The 19122-nt window shown below is 36.8% G+C and overlaps 1 protein-coding gene across 1 annotated transcript in view; it reads right to left on the bottom strand.

The window, feature by feature from the left end:
- LOC122808477 (probable ATP-dependent RNA helicase DDX5) overlaps positions 1-19122 on the bottom strand; it is a 710554-nt gene that overhangs the window by 132700 nt on the left and 558732 nt on the right. Inside the window, exon 14 of the mRNA XM_044079433.1 lies at positions 9813-10037. Coding sequence (XP_043935368.1) covers positions 9813-10037 — 225 coding nt within the window. The remainder of the gene's footprint in view (positions 1-9812; positions 10038-19122) is intronic.

Raw genomic sequence — 19122 nt, 5'->3', positions numbered from 1 at the left:
GTGAGTGAATGTCACTGCATCTTACCCAGTATTAGCTTCTCTGGCTTATATCCACTGAGTAACAGGAGAGGATCCTGCTGAACCTACCTGGATAAAGTGGGTATTCGAGTATGAATTAAGGGACTTGTGATCTAGTTTACATGATGTGAGAATAACCTTGTGTGAAACAGATGCTTTCTAAAAACGCATTAAGAAAAACACGGTTTGGAATACTGAACTCTATTATCAAGAAACAGTACTGATATAATACCTCAAGAAGCTTTGCAATGAAAAGACAGATTTCTTTCACAAATTAGGATGAAACACTAGACCTCTGAAAACCTTGTAAAAATGGGAACACAGCTTTCCTAATAATCCCTAATCAAGATCAAGGCTGATCCCTCATAAGCAGCAAAATTAACTGCTGTTGATCAATGATCACTTTTGAAATGGGAATTGTGCGTCCCAGAGACTGTCCATCCTATAGAACAGGCTTCCCATCCATGTGAAGCTGAGTTTGTGTATTACCCAGTTTATGGACAACCTAGACCAGTGGATGAGGAACAGAAAAATGTACACAGAGCCTGGCACCCATGTTCCTTAAGGACAGAAGTGGCTTATAAATGCCTGGTCCTCTATGTCCTATTTGGATACAAGACATCATCACTCTTTTGGGAAAACTTGGTTTGGCTTAGAAAGGCCCGCCTGGGTCATTAGCATACTAACAATCTATAAATTACTACTGTTGACTCATACTCAAGCACAAGTGAAACAAATATTAAAATAAAAATGGAAAAAATGTGTATTTGCACAGCATAAACACAATTACTAATACATTTAACATTTGTTGACAAGGAAAGTCCAACTAGGACGCAGCTTATTTTTCAGTGGAGGCCCGGGGAGAAATGCTCCAGATGCATATCTTTGGAATGTGGGAGAAAAGTGCAGTACCCTGAGGAAACCCATGCAAATGCAGGGAGGACATGCAGACTCCACACAGAAGGCACACCAGCTAAGAATCGAACCGGAGAATCTCTTCCTGTGAGGCAACATTAACTGCTGTACCACTGCACCGCCCATGCAATTTTAATCAAGAAAAATTAATAAAAGAAACTAGTTTTTTTTTTTTTTACTTTTAAGAAGCTCAAGTGCACAGGTGTGCACAAGTGCCTTAACTTGTGCACGTAGCTTCTTCAAGCTTTGAGGTTTACAATAAGTAAAGGAAACTACAAATCTTTCAGATTATGCCCTACTGCTATCCTCCAGTTACAGAAATGCATCCAAACCATAAACAGAGGCTTGCAGCATAGTATTTTAAATGATTAATCCAATATGCAAATCTGTAACCAGTCTTTCAGGTTCTCTTCTTTTCTCTACATGGATTAGATAAACTACCTTGGAAATGGACTTGGCAGGAGAAGTGGTCACCCTCAACCTCTAGAGTCTACACAGGAGGGGAAGGGAAGTGTTAAAAGGCGTCAGTCTCAAAAAAAAAAAGTTTTTGTTGAATGCACTGGACTATAAAGTTAGGTATTCAGCTTTGTAAATGGTTTAATATGAAATTTGTGGAATAGTTCAAGCTAATTATACAAGGGATGGGAGATTCAGAATTATGGGACTGACTATTATTCGGAGAGCAGAGTGCTTTACATTTTCATAAGCATTAGGCTACATAAGTGTGGCAAAAGGTAATAAAGCTATGAGGATAGGTAGCAATGCAGTCAGTCAGAAAAAGCTTTGGAAGAATGGGCCAATCCCCTTCACTATAGATAAGCCAACCACAAATATGGGGTAAAGTCTGTCCTCTTTTGTGCTGACAACCTGACATTTGTGCCAGTGGTTAGGATAAGCATGGAGCCATTCAGCTTCCATTTCAAATCACAAACTTCCAAAGCTTTGAATCTCCAGCATCATACTGTCAAGGTAAGTATGTTTTAATATCTGTGTCTATTTTTATTATATCTTGGGCACAAGCAATATACTACATACAACAAACTAACCTGTTCAAATGGTGGTCTTCCAAAGCCCATTTTAAAAAAAAATACTCTGCTTACATCACTGCACACCTCTCAACTGTCCCAGGTTTTATGAAATCCCTGATTTTGACTCAAGATTTTGCTCCGTTTGGCATTCCAAGATGGCTGCACATTGAATGACAGCTTAATTCTAGCTCTCATAGTGTGAAAACAGAAAATCAGCAGAAGCGGCCAGCAGACTTGCGTTTATGGGTAAATTTCAGAAACTGGCTAGTAAGCATACTACCTGGATGCCAGGAAAAAAGAAATACAGAGGACCTGGCAAAAAATCAGTTTAAAAAAGTGAGGAACAAACACTGACTAGGGAAAGTTCTGCAGCGGTTCAGTAAAAAGCAATGCAACCTCCAGACATGAATTCCGGTAACCTACAGGAAGATAAGACAACTGCACACAGACATGGTTAAAATAAACAAAACACTGCTGGAGTATAACAAAAACAAAAGATTGGAAAAAAATGGAAGAAGCTTTGAACAAATATTCAGAGGAGATGACAAAGCTGCAAAAGTCAGAAGTCGAAATGAAGAAAAGACTGGCTGAATATCAGACTGCTCAGGAAGAGATGTTTTAAACAAAATTAAGAGCACATAGGGAAAACCTGAGATTTTCAGCTATACCAGAAAAGCTGGAAGAAACAGACTGCATTCATTTTATGAAAGCACAAATAAACAACTGGACTGGTATTTCACAGAAAGAGTTGTTAGTTTGCAAGGGCTCATCATGTGTATGCTCCAAACCTGGCTATGAGAAAGCAACCTAGACCTTTAATAGTAAAGATGCAATCCTACCAGCAGGAGGAGTGGATTTCGATAAAGCTGTGGCAGAAGGACAAAGTACTAAAAGTGAGAGACAGTTTGTGGTGAATGATTACTAACTGTACACCAGGCAGAAGAAAAGCAAATGTATTCCACTATTCAGGGAATGTTGAAACAGGTGTGAGATTCAAACTGCTGTAACCATCTGTTTTCAAAGTATTCTTCTCTGGAGGGACAAAATCATTTTTTTTGAAGAAGTATATGCTGAGGAGGAAATACAAAAGTTTGTCCAACAAAATGTGAGCTGTGAAACAGAAGGCACTTCTGATTCTTGTTCTTCTGGTAATAAACACCAGAGAGAAAATGTACCTGTGAAACATTTTCCAGTGTTTCAATGGAAAATGTTGGAGTGAAGGAAGGGAGCACGAGAGCTGACTAGAAGAACTGACAGTACATTGGAAATGAAGCAGACAGAGGATATGGGAGATGCAGATGCACAGTAATAAAACTAGTAACTTAATGTGGGGTTACAACGCAGTAATTATCTATGTGAAATATGACAGAACATCTGGAAATCTTGGACTTTCTTTGACTTGTGGGGACTCTAAAGCATACTCCCTACTTCATGTCATTAACGTTCAAAAAATGCTTTGGAGAGGGAAAGAGGAGGGAGAAGGTTAGCCAAGTAAAGAAAATGTTTTCTTATTAGCACTATTTTTGTGGTATATGGTTTTCTTTGAATGCTATAAGGTAAAGTTTTCTCAGTTAGCTAAGTGTAATGGGCATTGTAAACATGTGCTGCTGTTTCTTTTCTTTCTCCCTTCTCTCTTTCTTCTTGTTCAGTTAAAGAAACATAGGCAATGCAATGATTAAAACATGACAAAGAAAAATTAATGTGCTTTTTTCTCATTCCTCCATGGGGAAATGACCCGATTAAGAACATGGGATTGATTTAGTAACAAGTTTTAGTGCAAGGAAGTAAATGACAAAGAATATTGATTATTATGAGGCTTTGTTCTAGTAAAAACATGCATGCTTAGTAGCAATTCTCCAGCTGGTCTTCATGTTTCCATGGAAACAATCTGTTGAGAAACTGGCTGCCTGGTTCTTGTGTCTCCATGGACACAATTTGATAAAGAGAAACTGGCTACATACTGGTGTAGAGTGACTGAAGGAAAAAAAAACTGAAGAGAAATTGGCTAGGACATAATGTTCTCTGAATTCATTCAGGGGTTTTCCCAGCTGGGAGAGCTATAAAGGAAGACAAAACCAATTAGCACTTAGTAGAAGCACAAGCTGCATCATGTGCCTTAGCATGTTTAACCTTTCCTTTAGGTTAACTCAAGCCAGAGTGTGTCTGTCAGTTTGGGAATTTTGTTCCTATTAGGATGGTGAAACTTCAGTACTTGAAGATGTACATAGTATTATGTGTTAGTATTAAGTTAATAGGTCTTAAGGGGTATTGGGGTGCTTTTTTTTGTTTGAGGACTTTCAATAAAACAAAAAGTTTTGTAAGATGTGACAGCCTCAAACAGATTTGACAAGAAACAACCGTATAAACATTCAACCTGTCAAACACTGTATGCATTTAACAAAAACTGGAACTAGACATTTTACATAAAAGTTGCGAACAACTTTGCATTGATGCTTCCTGTAATGTCTTTAAATGTCAATGGTCTCACAGATAAATACAAAAAATGGAGTAGTGAACTATACTAAAAATGTACAGTATAGACAGCTATGTTACGGGGGAGACAGAAAGAACTAAACATGTGAATTTGATAAAAGGTTTTCAGGATGGGTATTCAGAGGAATACCTAAGACAAAGGAAAAATGAAGTACTTACAGTAATTGCAAGAGGAACTCCAGTAGTGATAGAGGAAGGTACAAAAGATAACTGCAGATGTATTGTGCCAAGGGGTTATTGGCAAGGGAGGAGGATTACACTGCCATGTATTTATATTCCACCTAAAACTGCTATAATGGAGCTTATGAAAATTCTGGGAGAAATAATCAGTTTTCAGCAAGGAATATTACTTATAGGTGGGGAATGGAATGTGATTTGCAACAGTGAAGATGTGTCTGGAAGGCCTAGAAGGGAAAGTATAACAAAGGAAGGCAGATTTTTAAAAAGCTTATGAAAATATTTTGCATGGAAGATGTAAATTCAGTAATAGGAGTTGGGAGCTAATTTACATATTACTCCCAAAGATATAAAAACTGAGCTAGGCTAGACAGAAATTACATTTCACAGGAACATGTGCATTTATTTAATTGAAGGTCTTGATGCACACCCAATAACTATTTCAGAACATGCGCCAATAATAACTAAAATAACACAGGGTGATGAAATAAAAATAAGACAGTGGCACCTTCCCACCTACCTGTTGAAAGGAAAGGAATTTAAGGAATGGGTAGTGGAGCTTATTCAGGAATTATTCGAGAAGATAGAAATTTCTTCTGAAAATATAGCTAGAGAGTGGGATAAAATTAAGGTGGAGTTTAAAAATAGGGTGGAAATAAAAGAAAGGGAGCCATGGTTAAGAAGTAACAAGAATTATTTAGAGGGACTGACAAATGTTAAGTGTTGCAGAATAGAGAGAATCTCTCAGAAAAAGAGGAGGACCAACTGCAGAATGCCAAGCAGAAAATAAGGGATTACTTTGATAATATGCACGAGTTTAGAAAGATTGCTGTTAAGCAACTGCTTTTTGAGAACAGTAGAGCACAAAATCTTTTAGCACAACTCAGGCTACAGAAAGTAGAAAGGGCTGTCACAACAAGCTTAGAGAGCCTATAACAAAGGAAGGCAACAAGAAATCCAGTAGACATATTAGAAATATTTCAGGAATTCTATGAAAGTCTGTATAAAGCAGAGAAATACAGAAATCAAGAAAATATACAAATGGCAATGCTTATGGAAGAATTAAATATGCCAAGGTTAGGAGGTAGATGATGCTCAATTACTGTTGGGTCAGGAGAAGATTAGATAAAAAGATAAAAATTGTGACGTATAACAAATCTACAGGAAACTCTCCAGGAACAGATGGTATTCCTGTGGAAGTTTGGAAGCTGCGAGGGAAAAGACTGATCAAGATCTGGAAGGTTTTGTTAAACAGTATTTTTAAGAGTATAAGTACCAACATCCTGGAAGAAAGCAGTGGTAGCTGTAAATAGCTAAAGAGGGTAAAGATCCATTAGACCCAACTTCATACAAGGCCCATTACAATACTAAACCATGATTATGAAGCGTTCAGGTCTATAATGGCTAAAAGAATAACAAAAGTAATGCCAAAATTGACAAATATGGACCAATGTGTTTTTTTTTGGAGAGGCAGCAAACATTTGACATTAACATAACACTGATTCAGAGGGAAGCAGAATGTAAGATATACCGTTGTTGTTTGGGGGTCTTGATGGAGAGAAACCATTTTACAGAGTAAGCTGGGACTTTATGAGCACAGCAATGGAAGCATTTGCATTTCCTGAAAAAAATAAGGTTGGTTAAGAGAATATATGAGTGATCAAAGGCAAAAATTAAAGTGGGTGGGTCCTCTCTGATAATTTCTTCTTGAGCAGAGGAACCAGGAATGGGTGCCCTCTTTCCCCTTTGTTATTTGGATTATATTTAGAACCACTGGCAAAGAAAATAGGGGACTCAGAAATTCAAGGATATAATTGGTATGGTAGTCAAGAAAAGCTGGCTCTATCTGCAGATATTTTATACTTGACTAAACCAGAAAGAGACATTACATTGTTATGGAACACAGTTTCAAATCTTTTCTGGATACAAAATTAATGAAGCTAAAACAAAGGCAATAGTGGTAAATTATGTACCAACACAAATTGGTTTAATGATAGCCATATTTTTGGGACATGATAAAATGAAATATTTAGGAATACGGACTAAAAATTATTCTGTGGGAAGAGACTAAAAAAATACAAAAACTGAGAAAATGAAAGCAATGTTATATAGATATGGATAGATAGTAAGATACAAGCCATCAAAATGTTTTTAGTCTCTTTAATCTTATACACAGGTCAGGCACATTTTTTATCAACCAGAGGAGAAGTTGGATAGCAATTAATAAAGAGCTGAAGGACATTATTGGGGGGTGGGGGGCAGCAAGAGTCAAGTGGGATAAGCTGATTTTCCACTAGAACAGGGTGGATGGGATTACCCAATTTGAAGGGCTATTTCAAAGCTATATAATTAAGGCTCCTATACACAGCACAAGCAGAAAATAATTAAAATTGGAAAGGGATGATGTTGAAATGGGGAAGCTCAAGAAACAAGAAGAGACTGGGATTTTGGATGCAGGCCTTTAAGGAGAACAATAATCATACACAATATTATAACCATAAAGTAGCAGAAAGTATTCTAAGAAGTAAGCCAACACAGGTATGGAGAAAGGAGATTCTGACAATAGGGATGACTGGAATTAGTGATATAGACAATAGGCAAGAGGGGACTGGAATTTACTGAAGAAAACTGGCAAAGGAAACAAGGCATTGGGAGCAAATAACTAGAGAGGGAAAGATGATAGAATGGGAAGAGGCCAAGAATGTATTTGGACTGCAGGTTAGAGATTGCCTTCCTCATCAAGGATTGATATAGGCAAAGAGAAAGAAATAGGAGGGTCCTAAACGAAAGACCAGCACTGGTAGAGTTTTTAGTAGAATCCAGAAAAGAAGCTGCCATTAAAAAATGGAATAATTAGTAGAACATATAAAATATTCTATAACTACAAGAATCAATCAGAGGAATTTAGAAAGGATTGGGAAGAGACTGGATAAGCAATTCACAAAGAAAAAATGGGAGGATATATGTATGTCTCCCAAATATGCAACAAAATTTAGAAGATTTAGGATTTTTGCTTGGAAATGTTTATACAGATATTTTTATACCCCAAGAAGACTCCAGAGAATTTTTCCTCAGGTAGACAGCAAATGTTGGAAGTATGACGTGGAAGAAAGTGATACTTGAGAACATTTTCTGGGAGTGTGGTGGGTTGGTGGACTTTAATGATTCCTTGTGTGATGCACTGGTTGGAAATGCTGGGTGGGCAGATTGTTGTGATGGGGAGATGATTTTTCTGAGCTATGACACAATCGGAATTGCCTAGACATGGTTACGGCCTTGCTGTGTTTAATTATGGTGGCTGCCAAGACAGCAATTACTAGAAAATGGAAATCAAAATCTAAACCAACTAGATTAGAAGTGGTGAAGATAGTAAAAGACATAAAACAACTGGAACAGAGATTTTTAGAAAATGACAGGAGCAAATTACATACGAAAAAATGGGAATTGTGGGAACAACACATACATGGGAGAAATGAGGTTTAAAAGAAGGCAGGACTTAAATGAGCTAAGTAACGTTTGACTGAAAATGACCGAGTAGATAAGAGATGTATAATATTTGCAACTGAAGTGTGTCAGTAGGGTTTGTGATGTAAAATGCTTGCAAGTAGGACTGTCAGTGTGGTTTGTTTTCATTTTTATAAAAGTAGGATTGCTTATATCATAAGTGATGGTTTAATAAAGATGCTTCTTGTTTAAAAAAGGGGGAGGAATTGAATTTATGCAATGTTGCTTAGGTTATATGATGTATAGCAATGTATGCCAAGTATAACGTTTGTTAATGTTAATTTAATACAATTGATTATTTTTTTTTATAAATGTAAAATGTGTCTGTGTTACAAGTGATAATTCAATAAAGGTGTTTAAAAATTTTTTTTGCTCTGTCCCTACTTGAATTTTTTCAGCAAAGGTGATGGATTAAAATTAATAAAGCCATCCATCCACTATCCATTTTTCCCCATTTTTGTACATGGGTTTGGGGTGTCAGTTCAACAGTGACTGTCTAGAACCAAGGTTTAAACCACCAGGTGGCTAGCCCTGCCACGACAGTTACTGCACAGCACACAGTCACTTGGACCTACGGCTAAATTTAGTGTGTCCAATCCACGTACTGTGTAGAAGGAAACCACAGCACCCAGAGGAAACCCACGCAAACACTGGAAAGACATGCAGAATCCACAGAGCAGGCACATTAAGGTTAAAAAAATATAAAAAATAGAGTTGTATACTTTACTTTAGAAAATGCATGTTAATTAACATTGTTAACCTGTTAACTTATAAAGTGAATCGTAGTAATACTTTTTTTTAAAGTGTCCCTAATTATTTATGGATTTTCCCCCGATTCTGGAGGCAAGCAGTTGAGATCTATGCATCACTGAAACTCTCTCCTGTACAAGTCTTCAAATGTGCAATACCCTCTCAAGAAATGGGCTCCTAAATTGTTCCACGTAATTGAACGGGCTTCAGCAGTGCCACCTCTATTCTTAAAGAGGCGATCCTTGCAAAATATCAAAGAACGTGAATAGATGTGTATAACTGTTAATGTTGCTTAGAGTGCTTCATCTTTTTTCTATACCCAGACTGTTCCCTGCTTGTTGAATCTTCAGGTCGCCTACCTAGACTTTGTATTTAGCTTCAGCTAGTTTTTTCAAAAGCCAGTATGAATCTCTCCAAGTCACCTTGTAGTTGTCTCTCTGCAATGTATACAGTTGCCTGCCCCACTCACCTTTGTGACATCAGCATATAAGCTGCCACTGTTTAACCCATATGAAATGTAAAACAGGAAGATACTGAAAAGAAATGGGACGAGTATGTTCTCCCTAAGAAAACCATTAACAAATGGTCTTTTGCTGGATAGAATATCCGAGTTTAGTACACTCCTTGAAAGTACTGTGGCAGAGCCATCAAACAGATCTGACATGCTCAGGTGATAAAGGAAGCAAAAGTGTGGGGAAGACATCTTAATAGGTTCATAGATAGGTACTCATAATGTAATCTATCAGCATAATGATGAAAAAACGTAGGCCCATCATCTATAAACTAGAATTATCACATGGTCAAGTCCCACTGATGTTGGATGATTTTTCAAAAATCATATTGTTAATTTGTATTAAATTCCATTACATTCTGCAACTTAAATACAAATAGCACTCAAGCACAACACTACAGGTATTTTAGAATTACCTGACCCTCTTCCTTCTACTAGCTGAAGTAATTTAGGGTTGATCACTTGATTAGCTTCAAGAAGCACGGAGATTAGGTCATCTGCTTGCCTTATGTTGCCAGGAGTGAAGAAGGTATAAGCTGTGCCCGTTTTGGTACTACGGGCCGTTCTTCCAATTCGGTGGACATAGTCCTCTGACGAGTTAGGGTAATCATAATTTATGACAAATTTCACATCTTCCACATCTGGAGATTGCAACATAATAGAGAACAACTGTGTAATTTAGCCAGCAAAATAGTAGAATAAAAAAACTTTAGTACTTTAAAACACAAATTATCTTTTAAATCTTAAAAGATTAACTTGAAGGAATCAATGCACATTGCCTCAGAACAGACCCTTTGATATTAAATGTTAAGTTGATTTAAGAATCTCACACTGAAAAGCAAACAGCAGTTAATTTTTAATTAAGTTAGATCCTAACAAATCATGAATGTTTAAGAGCATTAAATTAATATGGACATCTGCATAAATCCAAAGACTTGCACTATTCTTATAAAGTTTTTCACACCTTTGTGTAGAGGATAGTTAAAGCCACTTTATGCATCATGTCAAAACTTCAAAAAGTGAAAAAAAAATTAATTCCATTCTCACATACTGACATTTTCTACACACTAGTGTTTTTTGAATACGCAAGAAACTACTGCTCACCTGGAAAATAATGTCCAGTAAGCTTTGAAGGCTACATCACACAGAATATTGCATTTTAAAAATTAAGATCGGACTAGCTCATCTGACACCAATAATGTTTTCAACACTGGTTCTGTAGATTCCATTTAATTAGATCCCTTTCTCTGCGTCGAAGACCTACATACACATTTTGCATGTGCTGTTGCAATCAGGGAGGTCACACATCAAAGTAAAAAAGTAGTTGTTAGAAGTTACTAACACAGGTCTAAGGCAATGACAGGATGCTGGTTTCTTTGGTGCCTTCTACCTCTGAAGATCATTCCTAGATAATACCTATTGATTTACTACCTTTTCACTAGCTATGTTCTAGGAAAAATCAGCAATGCCTAGAAAATTAATCTTTGAATATATCACACAAAAAGAAAAACTACTGTAAAGTTCTACATAACGAAAAATTTCCCTAAAAGCTACTCACTCCCCCACCATGAATGGAATTCATATTTGTTGGCACTTAGGTGTGGGTTTGCATTTAGAAATAAATGGCCCATATACAAGGTAAACATGGACAAATCGGTCAGAAATGTATAGCCTGATGCATTTTTCAGATTATGCGTGATTCTGAATTATGAAGGGGGTGGCTGTATTCATGCCTACCCTACTCACTACAAAGCAGTATTAGATAGTCTGATATTGACTGCATAAGTTTTGTTTAAAGCACTTGGAATAGGATAGCTTCAACCAACATTTAATAGGTTTTGTTTTTCATTTGCATAATTTAACAACCTACTAAGTGAAGCAGTCTTTCTGAGAATCCTTTAATAACTGCTGCAGCAGCCCAAGTTATTTGGATTATATCCCTGCCTAGAATAAGACAACCAGCCAGCTTCCAAAGCTTTAGGGCTTCCACATGCCTGTACTGACAGTGTCTCGAGCAAAGCAAATTAAAAGGCAGTTTTGGTCACTAAAAGCTTCACAGCTTTCTTGGCCTACAAAGTGAGGCTACAGCCACGAAAGGAAAAACTTGCTAGGAAAGTTATTTATTTCAATTTGATGATCAGGGAAGTCCACTGGGCCAAGAAGAGACGTTTTCAGTGGAGGCCAAGGGAGATGAGCTACAAGTAACATGTTACAATTAAACTTACAAATTACAAAAGTAATTAATATGCAATTAATATACAAGAATTTTCACATAAACATAAATACATATAAAGATTAAAATAATGCATCATAAAAATATACAGAGCAGTATAACATACTTCTTGCGGTGGGCAACCCTTATAGTACAGAGTACGTAATAAAAGCAGTCATTGAGAGGAGTAATACATCTAATGGAGTGTAGATATAAAATAAATAAATACTGTATCTCCAGAAATTATGACGTCAAATAAGGTCATCAAGGTGCAGTAGGGGAATTGTCCAGTAGTAACGTGGGGTGAACTGATAATAATGAGAGGGTAAGGGGGGAGTTAAGTAGGAGAGTGACATGGACATGCCCATTTAGAGGATAGATGCAAGAACAAGTGAGATTTAAAGTTGGTATGATTAGGAATATTATCAACCAAACAAAAACTAATGGAACTATATACATCCACACCCTGGCAATATATGTATATACAAAGAACGAAGTAAGGGGACTGATACTAACAATGTTAAGTATACTTACACAACTGTACTATGTTCAGCATTTAGATCACAGTTTCAGTAGCCTAAGCTGACTGGGTACATTACCATAAGTTATAAACATATATGGAGCAGGAGGAACCCAAGAATCCAGAAGCCCCTGGAGAATAATCCTAGCCAAGCCTGTTATGGACCTGGAAAAGGAATGCAGTTTGTGTTGCTTTGTAATAGTATGTACAGAGGACAAAGCTGCTACCTGTAGAGTATGTCTGAACTCCACTCCTTTATAAAAAGCCACATATGAAGTCAAAACCCTGACAGAAAGGTCCTAACCATGCCTGGAAGTGGCTTGTTATGGTGAGCACAGCAGGAAAAAAAAGCATGAGACAATCATCTGGAATTGTCTGCTTTGACACTAGCATTCCCTTTTTTATCTTCATAGCAGAGGGACAGCAATTGGCTTTCTGGAAGGACTTGGTTCAGTCCAAGTAGTATCTGAGCTGTCTGCTGACATGTAGAGTATGTTGAATTATTTCTACCTTGTTTTTAGGTTCTGGTAAAAATACAGAGATTTGTAGTCTGTCTTACAGTAGACACAAACTGCCTTATCCATAAGAGGATTTATTTTCAAGGAAAGCTTGTTCTTATGGAAAACAAAGGAGGGCTGACCCATCACTAGAGCTTGTAACTCTCATTCTTGCAGATGTCAGAACAATGAATAGTACAGTTTTCATGTTAAGAACTTCAAAATCAGCCTGAACAGCTGGTTCAAATGGAAATATCAAATTTTCAAGCACAAACTTGAGACCCCAAGGAGTAGCTACCTGTTTCTTGGTGAGCGGATATGTAAAACCCCTTACAAAAAACATCTGGCTTGAGGACAGGTCAAAAGGGTGGGGAGGGGGCAGGGTTGATCTAACAGCAGACAAGCATAAATGGCCAAAATATTAATCTTGAAAGAACAACAAGATGCCAGGGGATTACAGCTCATACAAATCAAGATCCAGAGGCAATTGGGCCTTAAAAGGCTCCCTGCTTCTTATTGCAGCACCAATTATAAAATCTCCATTTTACACATATATTTTTAAGAGTATTTTTCTTCTCACCTCCTTTAGTACCTGCTGCATAGTCTAAGAAGAAAGATGCTTAAAGGGTATCAAAACTCTATCCTCCAGGCAGTCAACAGAAGTGTTTTCAGGATGAAATGTAACAAACAACTCCTGTCTTGTGTCAGTAAGTACAGTCTGTGGGGAAGTTTGCAGTAATTGCTGTTGCCCAATTTCAAAAAAAGAAAGAACCATTGTTGCCTACGCCAAAATGGAGTTGCCACCACAATCTTTGGAGTGTCCATCCGGATCTTTAGGAAAAATCCCGAGTACCAGTGAAAATGGGTGGAAAGGAATACAGGAACATTTCTCCCAGACCTGTCTGCATGGATCACTGAAGCAGAATTGAAAGGAGGCAAACAGATTTAAGGTGCTCCCCACAGTTGGGACAATTTCTGTAATACCCCTGGGTGCAGTTTTTATTTGTGAAGGTCTGTCCTGGTCCTGCTCAGATTTGTCTGCTACAACATTTTGCTCTGATGGAATATATAAAGCCTGAAGAGCCAAAATGAACTGGAGCTAAGTTGCCATCTCCCAAGCAATCACAGGAAGTCTGTAATGGGAATAAGACCTGGTTCCCCTGTTTTTGTTTACATACCACATCACAATACTGTTGTCTTTGATAACTTGTGGAGGTCCTGGAGACCAAAGATGAAGCAAGGCCTTTATAAAAGATTGATAACTGCCAACATCTCTGACATTTATGTGCTTTTATCTTTCCTTGGAGTTCAACATACCTTGTACTTTTACCCCTTTAGGAACAACTCCCCAAGCAAAGACCAAATAATCTGCTGTGACAGACACAGCCTGAAAGGAAAAGTAGAAACCTGGTTGAGAGATGACTGGTCCATACACAATTTCCAAATGACAAATCCTAGAACAGGAATCTGAAAAAGATTAGGGGTGTCGGTTTGAGGTACCACTGAAGTCTTATGTAAAGTCTGGCCAAAGGAATCATGAGAATCAGGGGCCATGAAGCCCCAAATCCCGACAAATTCCCTGGTAGAGGCCCGAGATTGGTTGGAGAAGTCCAGGACAATTTCCTTGAACTGTTTTACGTTATCTAGTGTAAGAGCAGCTCTTCCTAGGGGTGAACATAAGAGACATCCCAGAAAAAACTAATGAGTAGGAAAGGATGAAATGATTTCTACAAGATCACTGAAACCTTAGACTGAACAAGAGTTTCAAGAACCATATCAGAGAACCATAATAACTGGAAAAATGTCTGCAAGTATAAAAAACATCCAAATATGGAAAGAAGTGAAATGCCTTGAAGCTTGCAGTAAGCATCTACTGGAACCAGACACTCTTGGTGCAATGGACAGACAAAAAAGGGTAAGGCACAGAACTTGTCAGCCACAGACAGAAAATATTAAGAAATTCCAAAATTCCTTTCAAATTGAAATGCAGTGATGAACATCTTTTGGGTCCAATGTTACCATGAAGCTTTCAGATGGAATTCTGACAAGCAGACTGAGAAAGGAAAGGTCTAGGACTGGCCACCAAGTTCCTTCTTTCTTTTTTTTTCTCAAATATTTTTTTTATTTTCAATTAAAATAACATTTACATAATATTTTTAAATATCATTTTAAACTATATACAATATTTACAATAGCCTGACTTTCAATTATATACACTATGTTATTAAATATAAAATTAACAGATCAGTTATCAGAGATACAATATTGATTATTGCAGAGTGTCCAACAAGGATATAACTTTCTTCCAAGGATTATTTACCAATGGCCTGGGATAGATTTGTAGTTCTTTGATTTTTATTTCCATCAATGCAGTTGTCTTCAGTAAAGTGTAGAATTCTTCCAAGGTCGGGGGTGTATTTGAATTCCACCTTCTGGTTATGCATTTCCTAGATATAGCAAGTACTGTACACAACAAATACATATTTGTCTTATTCAGGTAGGGACCTTCATTTAGAATTATCAATACTTTAGTTATGGTAAAGGATTCATTAAATAAAGCTAGTAAAAAATGATAGATTCCATTCCAATATGATTTAATTTTATTACATTCATAAAAAATATGAATCCATTCTGCTTTGACTTTTCACACCTCCAGCAAAAAATTTATAGTAGTACTGATCTTTTTAATTCCATCTGGTGTTAAAAATGCTCTATGCAATTATTTCCAGTTAAATACTATCCAGTACTGTGTGTTAGAGGTGTAATTAATGGATAGTAAGATGCTAGTTTTAATTTCTTCTGTTAACTGCAATGACTGACCTTTTGTTAAGAACTGCCAGTATGATGGGTTTGGGAATTATATTAACTCTTTATATAGATTTGAAATGGATTTTTTCTTTTCACAACTATTATATATAAATTCATACAGAAAACTTATTAGATTTGAAATATCTTTAAATGAGGAATTATTAATCTGCATAAATCTTGTGCATATTAGAATGCTTTGTAAGGTTAACCAGTCATGTGTTGGAATATTGTAAGCAGTTTTTATCACATGTATATCTAAAACATTTAATTTATTTACACATTGAAACCAGCATATGAATCCATTTTGTTCCCAGGAGGTTATTGTTTCCCTATATATTTTGTGAGGAAAGTTCTTAGTGATGGTAAATGGGTTAAAAGGTCAAACTAAAGTTTTAGATCTATGTTTGCATTGATACGTTTCCTAAAGGAATTGATGCAATGATTAATCAGTGTGGTTTTAGAAGGTTTTGTTATATTATATTGTATACTTATGCATAGTATGTACCAGGGTTTGTTTGATTGGTCTACTATTAAAAATTTTAACAGATTAATTTAATATAGCCGTTAACTCTTTCCAGTTGGCAAAATAATTTGGGTTTATCCAGTCTACTGTAGTTTTAAGCACAGATGCTTTTATATATGTTTCTATTTCTGGGAAGTTCAATCCTCCTTGTTTCCAGGGTGTAATGTGATGAGTTAGAGCAACTCTATTCTTTTTGGAATACCATAAAAATGTTATTAAAACAGGAGTTTATTTCTTTAAGAATGCATCTTTCAAGAATTGACTGTATTGCTAATGCTACATATAGTATTTTTGGCAATAAGACCATTTTTATTAATTGCAATCAGTCTTCAAAAGTTAATATAATTTTGTTCCACTTTTCTATATATATTTTTATTGTTTCAATAATGTTTTTATAATTTATCAATATTGTTTTGTTTATATTTTTGCATAACACTATTCCTAAATAATGTAGCGCAAGTTCTTGTTTTCCTATGATAGATTTATCTGTAACTTGTAGTTCTTTTTTCTCATTTAAAAATAGAAATTTTGATTTTGATCTATTAAAGTGTAGACCTGTAATCTTAAAAAAATTTCTCCATTACTTCTTCTAGCTCTCCTAATGACTCTCTGGAGTTTGATAGGTTTAATAAAATATCATCAGCAAAAAGCATTATTTTAGATATGTACTGGTCATAGACTTCTATTCCTTTTATTCTTGGATTATTGCGTATTATTTCTGCAAGTATTTCTATAGCCAAAACGAATAAAATAGGAGAAAGGGGGCCTCCTTGTTTAGTACCTTTTGTTATATGGATAGATTCTGAGGTGAAGGGACCTAATTTAATGTAGGCTAAGTTATTAATATATGTTTTTTAGTAATAAGATGACGGGAGGAGGAAATTCACATAAACTTATCCTTCTTTCTTTGATGCCAGAAAAATCCTTAGAAGCCTGCCCATCTGAGTTGATGGCACAAGTTCCCTGAACCAACATATGAACAGTAGTAAACCAACATCTGGTTTGTAGGGTAAGGAGGAATCCCTTGAAAATGGGGGAAGGGGTTCCTACTGCCATCTGTACCCCTGTTGGATAAGTCTCAGAATCTATGCCTGAGATAATTTGAAGGCCACTGTCGAAAACAGAGGCCTAGACTGATGCAGAATTAGAATGATTGGGTGTGAAGTGGGGGGGAGAAAAATCAAATACTCAGAGTTTTTGGACTATTCTTGGTTGTGGGAGTCTCCCCTTTTTTCTTTGAGCCTCCTTGCCTTTACTTTTGGAAATTTTACATGTTAGAACTAAGCTGAGACTGTCACTCTGTTTTCTAGAAAAGTATCCCAAAAAGAAAGGAACTTATTAAAAAAAAAAAGAGGTTGAAAAATATGAGTGACCAAATCAGTTTCCCTTGCTCATCAAAAATTTTGAAGACCTCCACAACAGAGGACACATCTTTATCCATGGGGGGGGGGGGTCTTTCAAAAGTCTGAGCTTCAACATTTTGGTAGATTTTGAGAACACAATCAAGTAAATACTCTCATAACTGAACCACTAGCATCAGTTCTGGATGCAGCATCAACAAAATTACAAGGGCTCTTCAGAGAGTGCTTGGTTACCGGAGAAGCAGAGACAATCGGGGAGTTTTAATCTGATAAGATTAACAGTTAACTTTCTCATGTTCTCAAAACATGCCAGTTAAAAATTTTAACATGTGGGCCACATAGTTCAACATTCTAAAAATTAAGGTAGCAAAAGAATAAATATTTTCCTCCCAAATCTGTCAAAGCTTTTCTGTCAAACAGAATGGGGTTAGTACTTAAAATATTTTTAGCAGAAGACGACTTGGAAAAGAATATTGCTGCAAAATGTGATTTGGGATTAGAAAATAAAGTGCGTGTCCCCCCTAAAGTACTTCATAACCTATTAGACTTCTTGTGGGCAAGGGGATGACTAAGACATACTGCCAGCTGTTAAGAAAACAGCTGCAGGCTGTGGAAAATTCAGTTGTAACAAATTACAAGACTTGCTGGGAGCAGTTAAATGGGAACAGAATAAAATCCTTCTCATTTTGTTAAGTGGCAGAAAGTACAGTTGTGCAAGTAAAGTTGCCATAACAGAAGATGTTCCAATAGAGCACTGCTGTAGTAGCCTAAGCTACATGGGTTCCTACCCATGACACTGCCCATTTTTCCAAAGTATTAGGGCACCTGTCAGACTATCATGAGCTAAAGAGGAGTTATTTCTATAAAAAAAGAGAGCATCAAAAACCTCACAGAATTCTTGCTGCCAAAGTATGCTCCTTCAGTGGGCTCAGTGGAACTTTTGGTTGGCTACCGATATTTCAATGTTGGTCAGATAAGTCACCTGTTGGGGAAAACCTACTACAAACTTATTCTCAGAAAAACGTGTGGGTGTTTTCTATCAGTTTTTTTTCTAGGCAACTTGCAGTTCATGAGAAGTTTGTATGAATGCTTCTGTGAGAACTTAACTTTTTTTTGTACTTCTTACACTTTTTTTGTAGGTTGTGTGTGTTAGGGGCAGAAAATAAGTTACATACTCCCTATAACTTTCTATCTGAGTTGTCCATCTTCATTTATCCTTGATCAATGGGTTCGGTTACGAGCATCACGGCTGTTTCCACAGCTCACTCAGACTAAAACACTCGAGCTTCAACCCTACCCATAATGCATCTCCTAGTAACCTCAGACAGAGTTTGCAGATTAGAGCTAAACAGAGGCAAGGACAGGAGGCCTGATGAAAAACATATCTGCTATACAAAAGTAGCCAAACATGAAGGTATGTGCCTCATTTGTTCCACCAAAGGACATTAGCAAGGCTGGGGGAAGGAGGGAGGGAAGTCAAGGATAAAAGAAGATCGACAACTCAGATGGAATGTTATGGTGAGTACATAAATTCTTTATCTGAAGTTGTCAATCTTCATTTTATCTTTTCCAATGGGAGAGAGTCCCCAGCTATCTTATATCTTGGGCGGACTCAAGGAAGGACATTCCTGAGCACCACTGAACCAAAGGATGCTCTTCCCCAATGTTGTAAGGAGTGATAAAGGTATGAAGGGAGGCCCAAGTTGCTGCTGCACAAATGTCACCCATAGAAGCTCGAGATTGAAGAAATGCTGAGGTAGCCACAGATCTTGTAAAGTGAGCCTTTACCATTCTAAGCAAATCAA

This window comes from Protopterus annectens, chromosome 8.part0, assembly GCF_019279795.1.
Source record: "Protopterus annectens isolate FY-2018-M chromosome 8.part0, PAN1.0, whole genome shotgun sequence".
In the NCBI taxonomy this organism is placed as follows: domain Eukaryota; kingdom Metazoa; phylum Chordata; order Ceratodontiformes; family Protopteridae; genus Protopterus; species Protopterus annectens.
Note: the sequence above shows the minus strand (reverse complement) of the source record. Positions and strands in the feature narration are given on the sequence as shown.